This window comes from Heterocephalus glaber, unplaced genomic scaffold (genome assembly GCF_053883595.1).
Source record: "Heterocephalus glaber isolate CG9 unplaced genomic scaffold, H.glaber_assembly_v1.0 deba00001538, whole genome shotgun sequence".
Taxonomy (NCBI): domain Eukaryota; kingdom Metazoa; phylum Chordata; class Mammalia; order Rodentia; family Bathyergidae; genus Heterocephalus; species Heterocephalus glaber.
This window is the reverse complement of record NW_028258333.1, coordinates 24,865,088-24,887,944: the sequence shown is the minus strand read 5'-3', so window position 1 is coordinate 24,887,944 and position 22,857 is coordinate 24,865,088. Positions and strand designations below refer to the sequence as shown.

Sequence of the window (22,857 nt, the reverse complement as noted above, 5' to 3'; positions counted from 1 at the left end):
TGTATTTTTAAAGCCCTTGCTTTATGGAAGGCAAATACATTATTTGGTGGAAAAAATCTATTATTTCTAATGAAAATGTATACTGCAACTGTTCAGTACATTCTTCAGTGTTGTGTGGGTAAAATGGTGGTTGGTCCTCAGAAACTGACAAATTCCTGTTTCTTATCTGTAAAACAGATGTACATTGGAGGCAGGATTTCTGTGAAGCTCATAAAGCACAGGCATCTTCCTAGGCCCCTGCCCAAAGCTTTAGCAATACATTCACATGGTTGTGTTTTTGTATGATTTGCAAAACTAAGACATTTTAGTCACTGTCAGCTGAGACCAAAGTCTCCTTCCTTTGGTGGTGCTGGAGCAGTTTGGAGTGGGCTGTATTTGTTTTTTTTTCTTTAATGGCACCACTCAAAGTGCATAAATTTCTGCCCCCACAAAATGTATATCAGCCTGTAGGTGTAAAACAGCACCTATTTCACGGGTGTGTTGGATAAAAATAGTAAGTATACATAGAACAAGGCCACAGCATTTTATATACTGTGAAAAATCATGATGCAGTCCTGTTGCCTGGGGCTAAAGTTTTTCCACGGAAAGTATTCTTCCAGGCAACAGGGCTACCTCATGCTTTTCTTGGGCCCTAGACATTTGTGAGTCCCTTTCAACATAAAAATTTTTAAAAAATTATATTTTCAGTTTGGATTGCTACAAAGACAAATAAATTAATATAAACACTTCTTAAATCTAAATGTTCTTTCTTTCTTTTGATTTGAAAGAAATTAGAATATTTTTGTGGGCCCTAAATGTACTGTGGGCCTTTAGGTAGTGTGCCTAATGGAAAAGACAGTTGCAGGATTCTCCAATATGAATAATGATAAATTTCCAAATCCTCTAAGGACACAAAAATGGGAATACACAAAAAATAGTGTTGCACAACTTAAATGCGATTTCAAGTACACATAATAGAAGCATGCTTTCCAAACAATGTCTTGGGGATAACACAAAGCATTTAGTATTGAAAATATGCACATGGGTGGAGATGGGCACTAGGAAACCAGCAGGGATATTTTCCTATGAAACGTATTTTCGTATACGGAATCGACTTTTCAATCAGTGTATGTACTTTCGGGTGTTCTGTTGCCCACTTTAGAATTCCATTATTAACAAAGAAAAGTTATTTTAGGAAATAACCTTCATTTTGCTAATTTACAAATTGCTTTGGAATCTCATCCAAGGGTCTCTAAAAAACACATTGGCCTTGGTGCTGGTGCATGAAAAAAATCACAGATGAAACAAACAAGCAGGCTCCTACTGAAGGTGTGTCTGCAAAGCTCGAGGCGCAGCCTGCCAGGGGCTCTATCTGGCACATTTCTGAACTTTGCAAAATTAATTGTGCCGACAAGAACGCCTTCAAACGCGTCCGGCTTAGGGCGTAAACATCTTCAAACCATGATTCTGTGCCATCAAACGCTCTCCAGCTAATTTTATTTGGTGCATTACTCTGGAAGAACACCGAGGCCAAGTAAAACTGCGGAAATGGGAACAATGCATGGAGGAAAAATCTCACCCCATTAAGGGATCCGTTTCTTCTCCGCACAAATAAGTCCACCACGCCTTGGAGGCAAGACTAGAGGGTTCCAAGATATTCTCACCCTGTCCCCGAGGGCCCTCTCGGGCTCGGGGAGCTCCGCACCTGGGAGCAGGAAGGTGACCTGAGTGGAAGCGCCTCAGTCCTAGGGGCAGTTTCGGTAAATCCTAACATCTACCGTCTAAGCGGTGGTCTCTGCACTCCCACCCCCAGCGCAGAAGCTGGAGTCCGGTGTATTTACAGGAGCGGCCCCACGTTTTCTCCTCCACAAAGCAGTGTTCGCAAAGCGCGGTGACAGCATTTCGGGCGCCGCTGTCCTTCCTGCGGGGCCGCCCGGCTGAGCCCGCGGGTCCTGAGGCTCTGCACCGCCTCGCCGTCCCCGGCTGTTCCCGACCTTCTGAGGTCGGCCTCAAAACTGCGACCGGCGTCGCTGGAAAGGCACCACCCTCGGAGCCCGGGCCGCGCAGCCGCGCCGCTCCGACTCCTGCGGCGGCCTCGCGGAACCGCGCCGGGAGCGCGCGGCAGGGCCGGGGGCGGGCGGGGCGAGGGGCGGGGGGCGGGCCGGGGGGCGGGGTCGGGGCGGACCGGGCCCGCAGCGCCCCCCGCCGAGCGGCGTGCAGGCACCGCCCCCGCGCGCCGCACTCGGCGCTGGAGCGACTCGGCGGTGGCCCGAGCCGTGGCCGTGACCGTTGCGTCGCGGAGGCGCCCGCGGCGGTAGCAGCGGCGGCTCTCGGGGTTCGCAGAGGGCAGCGGGCAGTCTCGAGCTGCCCAGCGCCGTGCGGCTGGAGCGAGGAGGTGTCGGCGCCTGCGGCTTGTGTCCGGCCCCCTCTTCCGCGGCTCCCTCCTGGGCGGCTACGGGCTCCGGCTACCCCGGGGCGGCGGCCGAGGCGTTCGATCCGACCGTGCGGGATGGCGAGGTAGCGGCGCGGCGCGGCCGGTGAGTGCCGAGGCCGGGTGGGCGCGGCGGACCGGGGAGCGCGCTCGGCGGGCCGGGCCGGTCTGGAGGCGCGCGGGTGAGTGACCCGGGAACGCGGCTCTCTGCGGGCACCGACTCCCCCGGCGAACTTCTGCCCCACGGAGTACGGAGGCCAGAGATTACCTGGGGGATGGGACGGAGCTTTAAATGTTTTCTCTTTGAAGATGTGAGCTGCCAGGCGACTTGGTGGCTCTGTCGCTCAGCGCCTCATTAAAGCAGTTCCTTGTCCTTTTTGTATTTATAGTGCGTGCGACTGTTCTGTTTTTGTGCTTCTGTCCAAAGGCTCCGTACTCACTAAACTCAGCGTTAAAGTGTTAGCGATCAAAGTTACGCGTTCCGAAAGATATTTCTGATGTATTAGTGTCTAAAAGCACAAAGCCGAAACCTCGAGTTCAGACGCAGCAAAAACTCTGCACATCAGTTGTGAACTCAGTGAGAGATTCACTAATGTGATTCTGGTTCCCACCTCCAGCTACTGAAAATAGGAGATTTTTTATTCGCAGTTAGGTATCTGTGTTCCTTTGTGTGTATGTTTAGTGCAGTCAGCTGTTGATACAAACTGTGTACTGTTATCGAATGGTTTATGTGGAAATGAGTTGCTTGCATTTCTTTTATGTGTTCTTTTAAGATACGTTTTTCAACAAAAAGTTTCCGTTTAAAGTTTGCCTTCCCATTTGTTTTCAGTTTCATGTTTGTCTTTAATGAAAGAAAGTATTTGCTTGGAGGCACATTAATGTGACTTGGTATCATTTAGTCAGGGATCTAAAAATGGTGCCAAAGTTAAATTTAAAGCAATTCTTCCCTGCCCAGAAATTAAAATGTAAAAGTGAGGTGGGGTTTTTTTTTCAGTGCAAATGATGCTTTGCCTCTCTCCTCCACTGATGATTTTGCTGCTAATCTGAAGTCCCATTTCACTGACATCAGAGAGTTCCTTGTCTAAGCCCAGCAGAGGAAAGGAAACCTAAGTACAGTCTGTGCTTTTACAAACATGAGACTGTCCTCTTAGTTGTTTCTTAAGTTGCCTTTCTGTTTTATAGCCACGTGGAAACTGTTCATTTGGAGGCTTCATTAGAGAATTACAAGCTCAATTTAAATAAGAGATGTATTTTCAAGTTGAACTGAGCAGCTATTTCCCCTCCAAGAATGGAGTGGAGGCATATTTGCTTTGTAATAGGTGAGGTCACGCGCACACGCCTGATTAGCCGAGACTTGGATTCTCTTGTGGGAAATGAGAAGCAGGGACTGCGCTGATGAATGGAGCAAAACTTGTGCTTTGTGAAAGCATTTGCTTCTAGTGATCATCCTTGATGAATATGTTGGTAATAGTATGAGTTATGTTCAAATTTATCAAGTTTATTTGTGGGACAGGCAGTCTGTTCACATTGGAGAAAAGTCAATGGATATGAAAAGAGACAGAGTAGCAAGTAGAGTCCAACTCTCTCCTGCACATCCCACAGCTCCCATCCCCCCCACCCCAGGGATGCAGACTCCTCTAACTTTCCAGTCCTAACCTACGCTCGTATAAACATTTTGAATGTGTTCTTTTGGCTTTCTGCAAATGAGAATACACTGTAAAGTCTGTTCTGACACCCCCCACCCCACTAAGTCATGGCAGTCTTTATCAGACCTAAGAGAGCTGTCTCGTTCTCCAATAGCAGTTAAGTACTCCATTAATGATGAACTATAATTTATTTAACTTCCTCTCCTCCCCCTCCCTCTCCATGTGTATATATAGTTTGTAACATTTTGCTATAACCTTACTGTAAAGCATCAGTTTTTGAGGTTTGTAAGTGGATTTAATTTACTCCCAAAAGCCCAAAGGCAGTAGTACAGTAATTTGCTTCTTCACTCACATTCCAGGACTGCCCCCTCTCTCCAGTGCGCACTGTTTCTTTATTTCTAACTCCAAAGTGATCCATAAGGATCTTTTGCATCTTTTCCTTTGAAATGTGAGCCAAGACAGATGGTCAGTACCTAAAGTTCTACTGCTGTAATAACAACTTAGCTAAAGACAGGAGCTAATATCAAATTTTAAGAATTATTTGTAAGAAAATATATTTTAAATAATAATTTAAATGTTTTTGACCATGTAGTGAAGGCACATACTTTTGGTTAAATTGAAGATGAGGGCAGTTTTTTGTTTCCTAAAACTTACTTGCCATTAAGCACTAAAATCTCTGACATTTCTATATGATCACCAGTATCTAATACTTTAATGATGCTAATAATATAGTTATAAAATTAATGGTGTGAGAGGAGGTTATTAACAATTCTTGATGGGAAGGATGCTTTCAGAAAATATTTGGCCTTGCTCTTTTTTCAAATGAACATTGGGATCTCTTTTAGAGTGCTTTTAAAACAAACTGTAGAAGCAGTGCTAATGCTAGAAATTAGCCTAATTCATTATAAGGTTTAGCATTAGCCAGTGTTGAGCTTTAGTGTTTCCATTATGCTTTTTGTTTGGAGGGTTGTAAGCTGTGATCTTTTACAAAACAAAACTTATTTTTTAAAAAAATGATTTAGCCTTTTAACATCTAAAGTGTTCTTTTCCCCTTTGTTATTCATTTCCTGTTATTGTGTTGCAAAATTGCCAATATTGTCTATATTCTTCTTAAAATATTTATTGAACATCTGTTAATATTCAGGCCATTTTCTAGGGACTGAGATAAAGCAATGCACAACACAGATAGAACTGGCTCTGAATTCACATCTGAGTTGGGGAAATGGATACAGAGCAAAGGAGTAATAAAGGAGGTAATATCAGATAGTGTCAAGTACCCGGAAAGTAATAAAATAGGTTTGCTGCAGGAAAGAGGGCCAGGGTGAGGGCTACTGTTTCAGATTTTTTGGCCAGAGAAGTGTTTCTGGGATAGAAAGGTTTGAGCTGGGAGTTCAGTGAGGGGCAGGAAGCCTGTGATTTTGGAGATCAGGAGGCAGAGTGTTTCAGGCAGAGGGAACAGCAAGTGCAAAGGCCCTGAAGTAGGACCAAGCCTTGCATGCTAGAAGGACAGAGGCAAAGGAGAACGCTGCCAGCAGTATGCTGGAATCATGCCGTGTGTGGTATAGGTCAAGGTTGAAACCAGTAGATGAGAAGTAGGATGGTGGAGTTCCTCCATGGGCTGGAGGCTCCCGGAAGACCAGCAGATTTGCTTGTTCCCATTGCATCTGCAGCAAGAGCCATCACCTTGCTCACAGAGTAGACTGTGATTGTTTTTTGAATAAATGAGTAATTAGAGAGTTGAAGGAATCATCTTGCTTGCTTTGGGTCACAGTACTTGATTCTGGAGTCTTATCTGAGCTTTCCAGCTTGGCTCTGGCCCTTGATGGATACCAAATCTATTACACTTTTAACACTCCCTCACATTGTTACCCTCAGTTGGTGGCACACTATTGCTTTTTGTGTGATTTTTTTTTTTTTTTTTGGTACCAGGGATCGAACTTGGGTCTTTGTGCTTGCAAGGCAAGCGGCAGAACCACTAAGCCAAATCCCTGGCCCACATTATTGCTTTTTTATAAAATTCAAGTATGGGATCGTAAAAATACATTTTTGTAAATGACAGTGATTTCTGAAAGGTTTAGTTAGCATTTTCATCTTTGGTTTCAGTGCAGAAACTATTGGCTTACATGTAAAATTTTCAAAGATAGATGTTTTGCATAGTGAATGTTTCATTTCTTTTGGACAGATGACAAGCTGATGAGCAGATAAAATGCATGTACTTTGTGCAGGTACTTTAATTCTCACAGGAGGAATGTGTGCATGCTTTATTTTAGGAAATATCAGGAACTTGTGGTATTTCCTCTTCCCAATTTATAATCTGTCATTCTAAATATGTGTTGCTTTATATTAATTGAAAGCTTGAGAATTGAGTGTTATGCCAAGCGAGTGTTGTAGATACCTAATATGAGTCTGTTGTTTTTCTTTAGACCCTGACTTTTGGTCTCTCATTCCATATCAGGAGTTTTGTGATTTTTGTAGACTGAGAGTTTAAATTTCTCATTCCTATTCTGAACATAGTAAGTTGTTTCCAGGTAAACTTTTATCTTCCAGCTTTCTCTCATAAGTTCTTTGCAAACTGCACTAGGTAAAGAGCAGATTCTTTTAGTCCTTGATCTTAAGCAATTCGCTTTGTCCTTTTGTCCTCTCTGCTTGCAGTGAAAGCTCTTCAGGCAAATAGCCGAAGTAAGGAAGCAGAGAACTGGCTGTGGTAAACTTAAAGAGTTAAAAACGTGAGTGAAAGTGTTTTTACCAACTCCTTTACGTTTATTACCTCTTGTGAATTATAGAAATTCAGGAATTCCACATTTGTCTGACATTGTCTAAAATGATAACACAGCATTCCTAGGAATATGCTGCTGCTGATGTTGCTCAAATGAGCAAAGCTCATGTTTATTAGTTAATGTTTTATTGCCTGATGTTCAAGTTGAAGAAAAACTTCTGGTGGGTGATTTGTTCATGTGCATTTCTGCAGAGATGGGAAAATCTTGGGTGTTAACTATTCTTCTGGTGTATAAAGCAGATATAGAGAGCAAATTGGAATCAGCATATATGCCTAGAGTTGAGAACTTGTATCGAGAGTTGAGAACATCTATCTACATTAGTAAGTAGCAGTATCCTGAAAGGCCACGGCCAGGTGATTTTGCTTCTCAAGGTGTGTATCGCTTGGGTGCCTTGGGATGTTGAGACCCCTAGCTATGCCTTCCTCTGACTACTCCCCAAAGCAGTTTTTTCCAAGGAGTCCCAGGTCTGAGGACAGTTGAGCTGGTGGCAGGAACACTGGTGGAAAATAACAAGTGGTGACAGAAGTAGTGCTTCCCGTTTCTAATATTAGAAATGCTAATGGAGTTAGTGAGTTGTAGACATTCTGTAAATAAGATTGCCTGTGCTTGTTGCATTGAAGTTCGGGGTAAGCTGGAGTAGGGTGAGAATCTACCACCAGGACTTAAGCCCCTCCCCGGGCTCCTGAGCGCCAGTGTAAACACTACTAAGTCACAGGTATGGCTGCCAGCTCTTTCAACGAAGCAGGCTTGGAAAGCTAACACCAGGCTATGCTTCATGCCTTTGCATTTAAAGCACAAAGTGAAGGAGATGAGAATATTTGAGAAATCTCTTCAAAGAAACAAAGTTGGGAACATAAATCATCTTAACTGGAACTTCATCTTATGTTGATTCCTGAAAGGTGCCTGGATGGCCAAATTTTTACTGTAGATATAAAATTGTTTTTTTGGAAGAGTCTAGTTCTCATTTTTCTGTGGAAGAACCTGATGGAATGTAAAATGCAAAGCTCTGGTAAAAATTAGACATTCAAACTAAACCAAAGTATAGAATTTGCGAGCCAGAAGGGTCTTCAGATTATCTGGTCAACTTCTAACATTTACAGATAAAGAAACAAGACTCAAGGGTGTTATAATTTGTCTAAGAACCCAGAAGTTGCCTGCTGGAGTCATCATCCTGGATTGCTGACTTTCAACTTAAAGGCTGGAACTCCCCTCTAAAACATCAGCTCCCCACAGTTTACCACTGTCAGACTCCACTGTGTTTGCAGCCTAGAACAGTGCCCAGACCATAGCAGACACCCAGATACGTATTGATAGATGAGTATCTAAAAGAATTTTGAGAATTTCAAATTGCTACATTAGCTGTGAGATGTGCATATAATGCATTTTATGAGTTTCTTGTTAAAAGTCAGAGCATGTTGCTATTAAAAGCTAAACTGTTAGGCCTGATAGTAGCCATATCGGCAAATATAGGTTCAGTGTTTCGCTTTCTAGCTTGGTATAGTTTAGAGCATCATTTCACTATATTTTCTAATAGCCAACCTGTCAAGTTCAGTCTGATGGTATCTGGTATCATTAACATTTTATATTTCATATTTGCAGACATAGATACTTTAAAATTGAGCACTTGTTGCCTAAATTATTTGCTGTTTTCTCAGATGTATTTTATCAGTAGTTTTACTGTTTTCAAAACTTATGGTCATAGAGTGGTTTGGTTGTTTAAAAACAAATCTAGCCAGCTCTGGAGGGTTTTGGAAATTGTCACTTTTGGATATTGTTGGTGGGTGTTTCAGTTGTTGCAACTTTCCAGGAGGGCAATTTTGTATTACTCATCAAAAGCCTCAAAAATGTACCCTGTCCATTAGTCAGACATTCCCACCACTAGGAATTTAAACCAAGGGAAAAAATAATAGTAAAGCATGTGTATAGAGACCAGTGTATAGCAGTGGTCTCGCCTACATAGTACAAGTGTGCACCACACTGCTGTTGGGGGCTTTGTCCTCCTCAAGTGATTCATAACTTGATGGGAAGTCTACAAGTGGGATATACCAAAATCAGGAGGGGAGCTCTGTGAAGTCTGGAAAAATCTCTCCGGATGCTGATGAGCTCTGCAAAAATCAAAAAGCCCCCTCTATTGTAACTGTTTATACTCGTTATAAACTAGAAACAACTTAAATGCTCAGTAATAGAGAGATTGATTAAAGGAATTGTAGTGTATACATACAATGGAATACTCTTTCTTCATTAACAGCCATGTGGGAAGTATTTAGTGATGTGGAAAAATTCTCACGCTTTGTAAACTGAAAAAACAGATCTCGAAGCATCTAGTATAAGTTGGCCTCAGTTTGTTTTGTTTTGGTTTTGTTTTTTGAGGGTGCATGTGTTTGTGTATACAATTTTCTGCATATGACATAGGAAAATTCTAGGAAGGGCTATATGCCAAATGTTAGGTGGGATTGTGTCTGTGAGTCGAAATGGCAGCTGTTACTCTTGTTACTTTCCTGAATTTCCAGCAGGTAAAACATGTCATATAGTCAGGGGGCAAAGATCAGATCCCATTACTGTCTGCCACATTCAGTTTGTGGGAGCTTGGGAAAGTTCTTGGGCTTATTCCCTTGTCTGTAAAATGGGAATGATATTATCCAGCTCCTAGATGCATGCAGGGGCTGTTTGATAGTTATCTTGATTTTACCAACGTGATATGACGACTAAGGCAAAGTGAAAAGCATTTCAGAGCATTCTGGCAAAATATTTCTTTGTTTCTGGTCACTGGAAATATTTACTGAATTTTTATTTAAAACTAAAATGCTTTCTGTTGCCAGTACTTCTTATTTTGAATTGAAAGCATTTTCTTCTGTAGTTGTTTTGAATGGTCCTGTATAAGTTCTTGAAGGTCAGAGTCTAATCTTCTTTTCCTTTTATAGAAATATCAGGTGATTTATTCAGTCACTGTTGAGTGCCTTTGCTTAGCTTGGCTCTGAGAAGGCATCAGATATGCAGCAGTGCCCTGGGAAGATGTGCCACATGACATGTGGGGAGTCACCAGAGCAGTTCATAACCAGGAAGTCCACTCAATCAATGATAGTTGCCACAGTTAGCACTCAGGTAATTCTGGTTTTCCTCTCCTCCAATTTTAAAAGAAATTTTGTTCTAATGTTACTTTTCAGTGAACACAAACATTTCCTCGTGTTTATTCATCCAACTATATGAGCAATAGCTAGATTATTTCACCTGGTTGACAGTTAGTGATAACGTATATTAAACATGTGTGAGAATGTCCTACGCTAATAGGCTTAGAATTGCTACTGTATCTTCTGTGAAGGACAGTCTTTCATGACCTGAAGTAAAACTTCATGCTTTTTTGAGATTATCTGTTGTAAAATTGGTGAGAGTGGGGCTCCTCCAACAAATCTAGGCTATATGAAGTTCACAGATACCCTACAAGAGAAATGCCAACACACAGTCTTACTGAGAGACAAAGGCAATAAAGCATGTAGGTAAAATAATCCTTGCATTTAACAGTATATAAAACTACATTTGTTCTGTATACTCAATTCCATGTAGAGACAAATTGTTTTAATGTTGGCAGTAGTTAGTTGTAAATGATATGCAATGTGTAAATCTATAATATATGCACATATAAGTTGTAGTGATAAAAAGTAGTCAGGAAAGGTACATTCTTAACCTTCATGAAAAATATTGATTTTTATTTCCCTATACAGCTAGATAAAACAATTTCATGAGTCACAAAGCTGTTCTGTGTAGAACTCCTGGAATGTTAAGCTGTGTCACAGGTCAGGTTACCAGGAAGGTCAACATTGTATTTTTTATTTTATGTCACATTTTCTGTCCATACCATTGCTTTCCATGACCTACTTTACTACTCCCAACTCCATTGAAACCATCAGTTACCTTTATTTTGTGTATAAGGGGTCACTTTCCACAGAGAAACACTGTTTCTCTTAGTGAGGTACACTAGGTGGTGACAAGTGGCATCCGAGCTGTTTTGACGTGCAGCTGTAGGGCTGTTGGCTAGAAGTAGTTCTTAGCCAACTCGCCCTCTCCCAAAGGCCAGCCTCAATAAAGTTACAGATGACTCTGTTTTGGAACTTGTCAGCTCATTTACACATAGTCAGTGAATGCTATACCCACAGAGACCATCATTGCACTACTGGACTAAAAAATGCAAATGCTTCTGTGTCAGTGGAGGTCAGGCAAATTTCTGAAGAGGATTTGATCTGCCCTTTATCTTGTTTTTGATAGAAAGTGAACCATTAACAATGTCGCTCTGGTTCCACTGCCTGCCTCGCAAGCGGAAGGACCCGAGTTCGATCCCCGGTACCAAAAAACAAAAAAAAAATGTCGCTCTGTCTTCTTACCTCTGTAACAAGATGAGCAACAGTAACACTCCAGGTAAATGGAAACTGAAACGTCTCAATGTTAGGAACGCCTATACGGTAATTTAGAGTTTGAGTATCCCCCACAGGTCCCTGTGCAAGAGTTAGTCCCCAGGGTGGCGCTTTTGGAAAGAGGTAGAACATATAAGAAGTGGGGCCAAGTGCGAGGTCATTGGGGGCTTTGAAGGGGATTGTGGCGTCCCCTCTCTCCCTTTTGCTTCTGGCAATGAGGTGAGAGGTTTTGCCCCACCATATGCTCTCACTAGATGTGCTGCATCTCCACAGAGCCAGTGCAAAGGGGCAAATAGATCACGGAGTGGAGCCTCCAGGAGTGTGAGACACGATGAGTGTGTTCTCTTTTTAAGTCGATGTCTCAGGATTTTGTTATGGTAATAGAAGCAACCAGTAAGGAAAAGTGAGAAGGTGAAAAGGAGGGAAGACTCTAGAATAACAGGTTGTTGCCCTGTGGGTGTAGGATGGATGTTTCCAGAGCTTCTGGATTTAATATTTAAATGCTCTATTTTAGAATTTTGGCATATAATCAATATAATTCAGCTTTTGTTGTTGTTGTTAAACATGTTTCAAACAAAGCATTTCCAAGGTCATGGCCTGCAAATTACTAGTTTTAAACTGTGGTGTATCATATTTCCTTGCCCATATTTTCCCTCACTTTTCACATAGTTGAGGTCATTCTGGATATTCATTTTTATTCTCTCATTTTGTCACTTAACATTTTATGAAATGTTTCCCCATTTACTAAAAAATTCTTCAGTATGTATTGATACCTGTGTAACATTCCATTCTATGAGTGAACGGTAGTTTAACCACTTACATTTTTTTAAACTTTTCTAATTCTAATTCATAATTAAAGCCATAGTCTTTGGGCATAAACCTGTTTTTTTCATTCAGTATCTTAGCTGTTTGTCACTATAATGAAATAGCTGGCTACTTACGAAGAATAAGTTTATTTAACTCACAGTTTTGCAGGTTCGAGGCATGTTGCTGGCACTGGCTCAGTTCTGGGGAGGGAGGTGAGGTTCCTCCCCCTCTGCTACATCCTATCATGGCAGAGGTGTGTGTGTGTGTGTGTGTGTGTGTGTGTAATTACATTGCCAAACAGGAAATTAAAGAGAGCAACTAGGATCCCACAGTGCCTTCGGGGTACATGCTTCCAGTGACCTCAGGACTTACCTCTAACCTAAGGACCTCTTATGGGTCTTACATCCCAGTACTACCACCCTGCAGACCAAGCCTCCAGTCACAGTGGTTCCTTGGAGGACACAGTTAAACCATATCACAACCATAGCATCTAGTAAGTTTCAGATTCTTTCTTTAAATTGATTTACCGAGTCAAAAAATTACTTTTATGGGTTTTTTTTTAATATAGCTTACATCATTTTGTTCTATATTTATTTGAGTACTAAGAAAATATTTGTTCACTTTGTTAGCTTTTTCTTATTTTGTAACTTATTTTTATACTGAATTGTTATAGTTTAAAAGTAGAAATAAGTTTTTTAAATTTGTAAAAATAAAAATACTTTCCTTACAAAAATTTAGAAAGTTTGGGAAATATAAATACAAATTTTAAAAAATGTTTTTACTCTCAACACTCAGTGGTGATTCCAACATTCCACTGTATATTTTTCTAGATATTCTTTTTTTTTTTTTTGGTACTGGGGATCGAACTTGGGACCTTGCAGTTTTGAGGCAGGCAGCAGAACCGCTGAGCTAAATCTCTGGCCCTCTATTTTTCTAGATTAATTTCTGCACATATGTACACATGTATTTGCTATCCAAACTTGTTAAATCATGGTTAGAGTGTATACTTTTTGTAACATGATTTTAAAAAATTAAGTTGATCATCTTCCACAGTAATGTAATTATGCACTCACTATGTTCCACTTATAAATTCATCCATTTATTCAATTTATTCAGAGACTGTTTCCTGTATACTTTTTGTATGCCAGGTGGTTTTATCTAGCTAATGGGTGAGGGTGCGGTTCAGTGCTGAAGGAGAGAGGCTGTCTTTGCTCTCATGGAGCTTACGTGCTCCTTAGGAGGGACAGAAAGTAAACCCAGAATCGTGTGCAACAATTTCTCCACTCAGTGATGAAAGCCTGGAAGAAGTGAAGCAGGGAACTATGGTAAAAGTGAGGGCTGCATGGGTTGTGTTGTGGGACACAGGGGCAAACCACAAGGATGGTCCTTCCTCCTAGGGTGATGGAGAAAGGCCTTTCTGAGGAAGTGAGTGCTAATTTAGAGCTGATGACATGTAGGCCCCAGGACCCACCTGGAGAGCCAGGAAGGAGGCCTGTGAATGACAAGTGCAAAGACCTTAAGGCCGGGACTGGCTTAGTGTGTGACAAATGGAAAGATGCTCAGGGTCAAGAAGAGTGGAGCTGTATAAAAGGGCATGCAGGGCCTGACAGGGTCATGAGACAGTGGAGAGTGTTTATAAGAAGAATCTGCCTCCATTTTAAACCAGGGAGTGACATGATCTGCTACTTATTTTTGGAAGGTCATTCTGTTGACTTTGTGCAGAGTAGACAGTTGAGCACAGATGGAGAATGAGGACCACTTCAGAGGCTGTGACAGTAGTTCAGGCAAAAGAAATAGGTATGGCCAGGGGTGGTCACGCATAGCTGTAATCCCAGCACTTGGGAACCTTGATTTATCATCATCATTAACTCAAAGGCCTTTGATTAGAAGGCCATCATAGCATAATGGCTCAGAGTTCAGACCCCGGATCACAGTCACAAGCCTGGTTCAGATTCTGGCTTTGCTCTTTAACAAGCTGTGACACTTTGGGCAAATCATGTAATCCCTCTGCTTCCTCATGTATAAAATATTTAAAAGATACTAAACATTTTTCAAGGGTTATAGGAAAGCAGGTAGCTGTACACAGCTACAGGTTGGGCTCCAGTGTCTCCACATTCTCCCGAGACACATGCTCTCCTGTAGCACCACTCAGATTTTTCTGCTCTGTGGTAGAAATATGATTTCCTTTTGTTTTCATGGCTATTACCTATTGATATTTCTTAGTGTATGAGTTACATGGTTTTATTGAAGGTATCTATCTTTAATAACTTTCTTGTCCATTTCTATGTACTAAATGTATTAATACACTCATACTTGTTGCACGTATTTTTCCTCAAGCAAAAAAAAAAATCTTCATTCTCACTTTGGTGAGCAAAAAAACTTCTCACTTTGGTGAACTATTATAACACACTTAGAAGAAGCATATGTAGTACACCATGCGAACACTGAGGAAGTGTGAGCTGAGATTGAAGGATGACTTGACATTTGTTTAAAAAAAAAAAAGGAAACAAAGTCTTCATAAATAGGGAAGGGTGGGCAGGGGAATGGGGAAAAAATAAGAACCAAGATACATCATGTAAAGGTACAAGATCCCAACGATGAATGTAACTGTATTGTAACCTAAAATGTACCAATAAAGTTAATGGGGGGAAAAAAAGGACAGTGAAGAGTAAAGGGAGAAAATATCTGGGTAGAGCAATGACAGAGGAAGACTGAGCCAGGCATGTTGTGGGAAGCAAGCCCAGGGGTAGTGGGAAGAGGTGGGCAGAGATGGAACTGGAGAATTAGGCTGGCATGAAACAGTGAAAGCCTCATGATTTACATTGGGATCTTTTCCTGAAGGCCAGGGAGAGCTTTGGAAGATTTCAGGCATGTGAGGTAGACATTAGTACCACCAAAGGACTGGCATCTGGAGTCTAGTTAGGAGCATTTCAGTGAGCTGGCTGAGGGAAGAGGCCCAGCCAGGCCCGACTCTGGAAATTTGCCCGATTTCCCTAAAAATGTTCAAGCAGTGACACAGACGGTAGTAATGACCCGAAGTGTCTCTCATGCTTATTCAGCCATGTCCTTTGTATAAAGCTTCTGATTAAACTTGAATAGTGAGAAAGCATTCCACATTTTTAAAACTCTGAAACACAGATTTATTTACTATACTTAGATAACTAAATGTTCAAGTGATCCCTAAGTGAGAGTGATACTATAAATTATATCTCCTCTAGCCTGGACTTGTTCACTTTCTGTTATCACTGTCATTATTTTACTTTGGATCCTGAAGTCATTTATGCTAAGTTTATTTTATTGGATTATTTTATTAGATTAATTTGTTAGCATTTTCATTATTACATAGAGTATGTTTGCCATTTTTCCCATGTTTTCGTCCACAGATTTGATGAATGTGATTCTTTTATTTTTATCCAATTAATTCATTGATGAAAAGGGCAAGAACAGCAGAACTGTGTCACATCTGTCTATATCACTTTTGTTTCAGTTGGCATCATCCATTAATTAGCATTGTCTTTGTATAAGGTTATCACATAGTGAAAGGAACTGCTTCACATTCTGTTTATATAATTTGAATTTCTTCATTTGCTCATAAACATCTTATTGGGATTTAAAAAGATTTCATTCAAAGCAAGACAAAACACATTTTGTCTATTTGTGACTCTTGCTTCCCCAGTTCAGCAGCTTGTCAAAGTAAGGGGTACAATTGGGTGGATGTACATTGGTCTGTGATCCTCTTATGGAATCCCTTTCTTAATGCCCTCTGTAATCTTATCCAGGATCACTATCGACCTTACAGGGCTCTAGGCTCTAGCATCTGCTTTCTTGACAAGAATGCCCCTTTCTGAAACATTTTGGCCCAAGATAAATTATTTCAGATTCTATTACGTCTTTCTTTCTCTCTTACACTCCTAGGTAGGAGACTCAAATGGACCTAAAGTAAAATACATTCTCCTGCCTGCTTAGAAGACTTTGTAGACCATGGTTTGAAGCTAAATGTGTTATTTTAGTTTTGTTATTATTCTTATTATTATTTTTCTTCTTTCTTGAGAAGCGTTTATAATCTAAGTTTGTTCTTAGGATTTTGAGGTCTGGGACTAAGTAATACCATTAAGATGGGCCAGGGATTTAGCTCAGTGGTTTTGTTGCCTGCCTTGCAAGTGCAAAGTCCTGAGTTCAATCCCTAGTAGCAAAAAAAAAAAAAGTAATACCATTAAGATAAAGAATTGACCTCTTTTGGATGGAGAGTTCTCAGATTCTGATCCAAAAGATGGTTAAAATATTCAGGCACATATTGGTCATTATCTATGCATTGAAATATAAATTTTAAAAGTGTATATTTTAAGATTATTTTACTTGCAAGACAAGAACTTTTTAATGCCAATATATTTTGAGGCAGGTTGTTAATTGGCACCCTGAGAACTCTATTTGGCCTGCAAATGTATTTTGTTTGGCTCACATAGTGTTGGTTCTTAACTTGGAATTCACATCTTAAAATAAGGCAATTTCATATTTAAACAAAGAAAAACAACAGAACCCTTCTGCATGTAGCCTTTTATTGGGAGAGATGAAAGCCTAGAAACATCTCCAGGGCCTAAAGGTGAAGGCTCCTACTCTGTTGACAGAACCTTGCCTCCCCCTTCTCTTCAGATTTAAAAAATAAAAAGCAGCAGCAACCTGGATGTTTTGAAAAGCTGGCAGGTCCATGATGATACTGTACCATGTTCTGCCGTGCCGTGGTGTACAGTAAACATAAGGAACCATTACAGGCTGCTGTCACTGTGTGAGGGCCAGTCAGTCTCACTGCATCTGGCTGCTCCTGGAGTATGTTTCAGTTTCACCTGCTGAATTAAGATTTTAAGTTTCACCTGCTGAATTATATATTTCCCAATTAAAAGTGTACTTAGAGTTGGAAGGAGAACAGTTAAATAGCAGTTATTTTCCACTTTATCCCCTGAACACAGTTAGTCTGGTCTTTGTCATGATGTGATTATTGGTAGTGCTTTGTAAAGCAGGTTGTATTTCCCCTAGTAACCTTAATGTCGCCAGAGATGGACAGCACATTCCTGATTATTCTACAGTCACTAGTTCCTAGTGGTAACAAACAAGATCTCCTAAAAATGAAACAACTTTAAGTTTCTTTATGACACATAAAGTAGGGAAAGCAGGCCTTGGTGTCATAGTGTGATCTGAGATCTAAGACCTGAGAAATGTTAGGTGATATGTCTAAGGTCCACATCTGCCCCTCTTCAGTGGTGGAGTAGGCACCAGAGCCCAGGATTCCTGACTGCAGTTCAGTGAGCTTCCAGCCCACCATTTAACAGTTGAGTGCATTGGTCTAGAGCTGAGATGTATAGGCAGAGCTACATTCAGATCTCCCTGCTCTGCCCCTTCCTAGCTGTGCAACTTCTCTAAGCAAGCCTCAGTTTCTTATTAGAAAAAGAGGGAGAATAATGATACTGACTTCTTAGAGGAAATCTAATCCAATGATATATTTAAAGAACTTAATTACTTGTCCCATAATGATATATAAATAATGATATCTGAAAAATATTTATCAATTCTATATTACATGGCAGAGTTAGACAAAGCCAGCCAGCATTTTACATGAATGATTACATAATTAGCATTTCTACCCTCCTACTATTTCTAAAGGCATTTGGGAATAATTATAATCCATATGTTAAAAATTCTAGCAGTTTGAGCCAATGCTGTCTTTTTATTCATTAAGTTTTTCTATAGCAAACAAGTAAGTACATTGAAAAGTATGCTGTTTTCTCCTCAGGATGTAAAGAAACAGTGCCATGGCATCAAGATATTTTTGGTACTGGGATCTAATTCAGGTCCTTGCGCTTACACAATAGGTGGTGAAACCACTGAGCTAAATCCCTGGCCCCCAAGATATTTTAAGTCCTCACGAAGAACACCATTGGAATGAGTTTGGTTACGTCATCAAATAAATCTTGAATATACAGTACTGTATAGTGGGTATAAAGTACTCTTAAAGTGCAAGGATGCTAGAAAAAGCTGCACTTTTAGAGTTTATAATTAATGGGGAAAAGGAAGAAGAAAATGATCTCTATAACAATTGATATAATATGATAAACACTCAAAGTGGAAATTAACAGGCAGAGGTATATTAACTCAGTGCTGGATACATCCAGATGTGGTAGTCAGCAAGAAGGCCAAGAGGCAGAGATGCCCCTAGGAAGGCGGAGAGGAATGGATAAGAATTGTTGGAGAAGTTTAAATTTGAGTTCAGACATAATGTCTGAGGGGTTAGTCGGACAGCTTCTGGCCAAGTGGCCTGCCAAGGAGCCTGATTGAGAAGGGTTGGAGGGTAAAACCTGTTGGTGCCCTCTTGGAGGCATGAAGTTAATTAGTGATTTAAATTATGTGTTTCAAGAGGCCTGATCCAGAGAAGTAGAAATAAAAATGGTGGTAAAGGGCAAGGGAGAATCAAGGCATGTTTTGGAGATAAAATTGGCCACTAGGTGGGAAGGTTGAGGAAGGAGAAGAAATCAAAGGCTGTTGTAGCTTGGGTGATCCAGGCTTGGATGACCCAGCAAGACTGGTGCTATATAGCAGGGCTTGGGGGGTGAGAGCAGATGTAGAGAGAAAAGAGAGTTTATTTTTGTATGTGTGGAGTTTTTTAAGGAATCTGTGAAGTATCGAAGTAGAATGTAACATTATAATATTTTGTTATTCCTGAGGGGATCTGTTATTATTGAGATCCAAACTGTTCCCCAGAAGGCTCATGGTGTTGAAGGCTTTATTGCCTGCTAATAGGCTCTCAGAAAGTGACTAGATCATGAGGGCACTAGCTTTAAGTGGCTTAATCTATTGATGAGTTTATTAGCTGAATGGAAGTGAGGCCTAATGGATGAAGGAGGTCACTGGAGCCATGGCTTCAAAAGGTACATTTTGTCCCCAGGCTCTTCTTCTCTGGCTCTTCCCCTCTTCCTGTTTTTCCTGGCTGGCATGATGTGAGCAGCTTTGTAAGACCATGCCTTTCCATCATGATTTTTCTGCCTTCTCTCAAGCCCACAACAATGGAACCAGCCCATCATGTGCTGAAACCTCTGAAACTCTGAGCCAAAATAAACCTTTTACATTGATTTTCTCAGGTATTCGGTCACCATAATGAAAACCTGACTAATACAGGACCTGACTTGAGTGGATTTATGCAGATAAGCAGGAACTTGTCCAGCACAGGGTTAGTCTGTCTGGGAAGATGCTAATCCTGAGAACATACATTTGGAAGTAATTAGTGTATGGGTGGTGGTTAAAACCACAAGAATAGATAACATTGTTCAATGGGGGAACATAGAATGAAAAGAGCGGTGGGCTCAGGGAATCCTACTGTGCAATCTGGGAAAGGATATCTTAATGGCATTGAAGTCAGGGAGGGAAGGAATGGATTATTTAATAAGTGTGGTTGGATAAGTGGTAACCATTTGTGGGATGAGGAGAAAGAACTGAGTCCGTGACTCACACTCTACACCAAAATTTATTTTATATGGATTAAAGCCTTGGGGAAGGAGTGTAGCTCAGGGTCCTGGGTTCAGTCCTCCACAATTTCTCCTTTAATCAGTTACTCCTGTACATTGTGTAACTTTAGTAACTAATATTTTAAGACACTCCATGAATACATTTTCATCCTAATAAGTAAGCTTGGTGATACCAGAGAATTAACTAGAAAGTTGTTTATTCACCCAGAAAATAACACATTTGAAATGCTTCTGCTTTGTCTGTGTCTTGGTTATAATAAAGCTGTTCAGGATTCATTTACTGAGGTTTTCACAGTGTTTAACAATAGCCAAGAAAAGAATGAACCATTTTCTTTTACTAAGAACTTTATTTTAAAAATTCTTTCCTGGGGCTCTGGTTACTGAGACAGACCTGGCTTCCTTTTTTAAGTCTGTTTTCTCATTTGACTTCTCACGTTTTATATTTTTGTTTGTTTTCAAAGGTTATTCAGTATTTAAAAATTTAATACAAGTCAATATAGTTAACTTCTAAGAGCTATTTATTTCTTTTTCATTGTATACTCTTTGTTTTTAGGCTGGCTGCATTTGGTCTGAGGATACAGTTAAAGGTTTTTGCCTTTTTGTTTTCTTTTTGTCCTTTAAGTTTTCCTCTTTGCTATATTATCCCTGGTTCTTGTAGGAGTAATTTTTATTTCCCTTTTGGTAATCCTTTTTATCCTGAGTTTCTCTTCAACATGTCAGGCTTTGCTTGTATGTTTTGTGATCCTTGGTTTTCTGTCAGTATAAAATAAAGCAAAATGAAGTTGGATAAGTTAGTGCATTAGGACTTGGCAGCTGTCAGATTTTGCTCTAGAAAGAGTGAACAGGAACCTCTTTCCTCTGGGGAATCCCCAAATATCCTATGTGGAAAGCTCCCATGTTTGTGTTAGCTGCCCTGGTTTTTCTTAGGTAATTTTTTTCTTTAAGTTCTGTAGGGAGAATGCATCTGTTTGGAGTGAGGAGTGGGAGCACATTAAGATCAATGTCTGTACATAGATCTTTGAGTCTTTTAGTTTCACTCTCATACCTCACTGCCCTCTTCTTACTGCATGCACAGAGGACTTAAATGGCACTATCCATCTGTCCATCATTGTTTAATCACAAATCTAGTGGTCCTCCTTGCTTCCTTTCTTGTCCTTGTACCTCACATAGTACACACAGTAGCACGTAGCACGTAGCTCTGACCATGTACTGGGCACTATTCCAGGCACTTCACACATGTGCATTCACTTGATCCTCATAACAAACTTAGGAGGAAAACACAGTTATCTCCTCACTTTGCACATGAGGAAGTGTCATGGACCGTACCAGGGTCACACAGTAAATGGCATATGTGGAATTCAAATAATTAAGATTAAAAATACAATTTACATATTATTTTAAAACATCTATACTTTAATTGTGTGAACTGTTTTTCTGTTTAACTGTGTTACTCTGTATTTGAGCAGAGTTGACAAATATGTGTTCAGTCATAATATTAATTTAAAGCCTGTGGTGGATTGAGTAATGGTCAACTTGTAACGCCCAGCTGAACTGAATCAGCATGATCTGGGTCTGGAGGATCCACCTAAAGATTGTTAGCAATCGCCATAAAAAGAGAACTGGAGGGGAAGATCTTGGCCTGTTGATTTTCTAGGAGAGCTTGTTGCTGATGGTTTTCCTGATGCGAACTAGGCTGTTCTCATTGGAGGAGGAGCTCGGGGGCCTTACTGTCTCTGAGAATGGCTGCTATTTTCATCAGGCGAGCTCTAATCTTCACTGTGAGCATCACTTCCTGGCTCCAGTGTGGATCCCTAAGCTTGGTGGCACAAATTCTTCATCTCACCAGTGTAGGTTTTCTGGCTTCCACCATTGGTTTTTGGGCCTTCCAGGTGCAGATCCTCAGTACAGACAAGCATGAGACATTGCTGTGGGCTCTAGGCCACTGGCTGGACTCATGGAGAACATTGCCTTGGACTCTAAGCTTTCAGCTGGATTTGTGTGGGACACTGCTAGGATCCAGGCCCTCAGCTAGATTCTTTGAGCCTCTAGTGTGTGGCTAATCTCTCTTGCACTCCTTTGCATTTGACTCTTTGGGTAATTATCATAAAATAATCTTATAAATTATATGTCCTGTATTTAATGTAGTCCATTGCCTAAATCCTGCTGACTACAGCAAAGCCCATCATTTGACAAACTGATGGCAGATCTCACAGCAATAGCTGTGCCCAGTTGTTGATGTTACCTAAAGCCAGGATGACTTGCATTTGCGTCTCCTGTGTCATGAATGTGCAGTGTATTTCCACATCTGCCAGCACATTTTCAGTGTTTGTATCTGCAGTATGAGGTGTGTCCTTAGATGAATCCGAGCATCATTTGCAATCTCTTCTAACATAGGACTGACTGCATTGCCCACAAGATGGACATTTCCTTATGTTGGAGACAGCCATCCGGGATGGTGGGCAGTAAGAGAATGAGGATGCCTGCAAATTTCCGGTGGCTCGTAGCAACATTTGTTCTTCTGTATCTACTGAATCAAGTAAACAGCCAGAAAAAGGGTAAGTACTTCAGTCTTTCAGAATAACAAGCAAATTTCAGTTTTATTTTCATTTTGCCTATAAAAAAGTTCTTGTTTATCCCTTCAGGGTTTTAGTAGCTAAAATCCATTTCTCTCAAATCTTTTTTCTGTTTACATTTAATTCCTTTTAAAAAGCCCTTTAAAGATAGATGAAAATATTCTTTTATCATTAAAAATTAAGGTATAATTTATATAAAATATTCATTCCTCTAGGATACAGATTTGTAAGTTTTGGTAGTGCACACAGTCATAACCACTAGTAGCTCCAAGTTAGGGCACAGGCCCATGACCCAGAAAATTCTCCACATGCCTCTGGCGTCGACTCCCCCATCCCTCCGGTCTGCACCGCTTGGTTTTCTCTAATTTTAACCTTTTAAAAATGTAACGTATGTATATATAGTTTATATATAGTTTATAATGTTATTCTATGTTAAAATATATCATCTTTTTAAATATGTTACCTAGTTTATAGATTATTACCTAGTTTATTTCTGTGAAGGGCCATTATTATTCTGCTGCCCCTTGGTTTTATTTTTATGTTATATCCATAGTGAAACACATCTCTTTACCCCAAGTTCACTGAATAAATAACTTTATTATTAGGATTACTGCTGATTTCTAATGTGAGCACTTACATGTTTTTGTTTTCTCTCTAAATAGCTTTATAATTTATTGCTACAATATCACGCCAACTATGTATAAAAATGATAATAATTTATTTACTT

At 40.5% G+C, this 22,857-nt stretch overlaps 1 protein-coding gene across 6 annotated transcripts in view; it reads left to right on the top strand.

Annotated features, from left to right (window-relative positions):
- Lifr (LIF receptor subunit alpha) overlaps nucleotides 1–22,857 on the top strand; it is a 110,074-nt gene that overhangs the window by 40,088 nt on the left and 47,129 nt on the right. The window contains exons 1-5 of one of the 6 annotated variants that reach the window (XM_004848591.4): nucleotides 2,379–2,516; nucleotides 6,709–6,782; nucleotides 9,755–9,935; nucleotides 11,094–11,243; nucleotides 21,952–22,112. In XM_004848591.4, the coding sequence (XP_004848648.1) occupies nucleotides 21,974–22,112 (139 nt within the window). In that variant the 5' untranslated portion in view covers nucleotides 2,379–2,516; nucleotides 6,709–6,782; nucleotides 9,755–9,935; nucleotides 11,094–11,243; nucleotides 21,952–21,973. Of the gene's footprint in view, nucleotides 1–2,378; nucleotides 2,517–6,708; nucleotides 6,783–6,833; nucleotides 7,205–9,754; nucleotides 9,936–11,093; nucleotides 11,244–21,951; nucleotides 22,113–22,857 lie in introns of those variants that run through there. The other 5 variants (XM_004848589.4, XM_004848592.4, XM_004848590.4 and 2 more) reach the window with 5 other exon arrangements.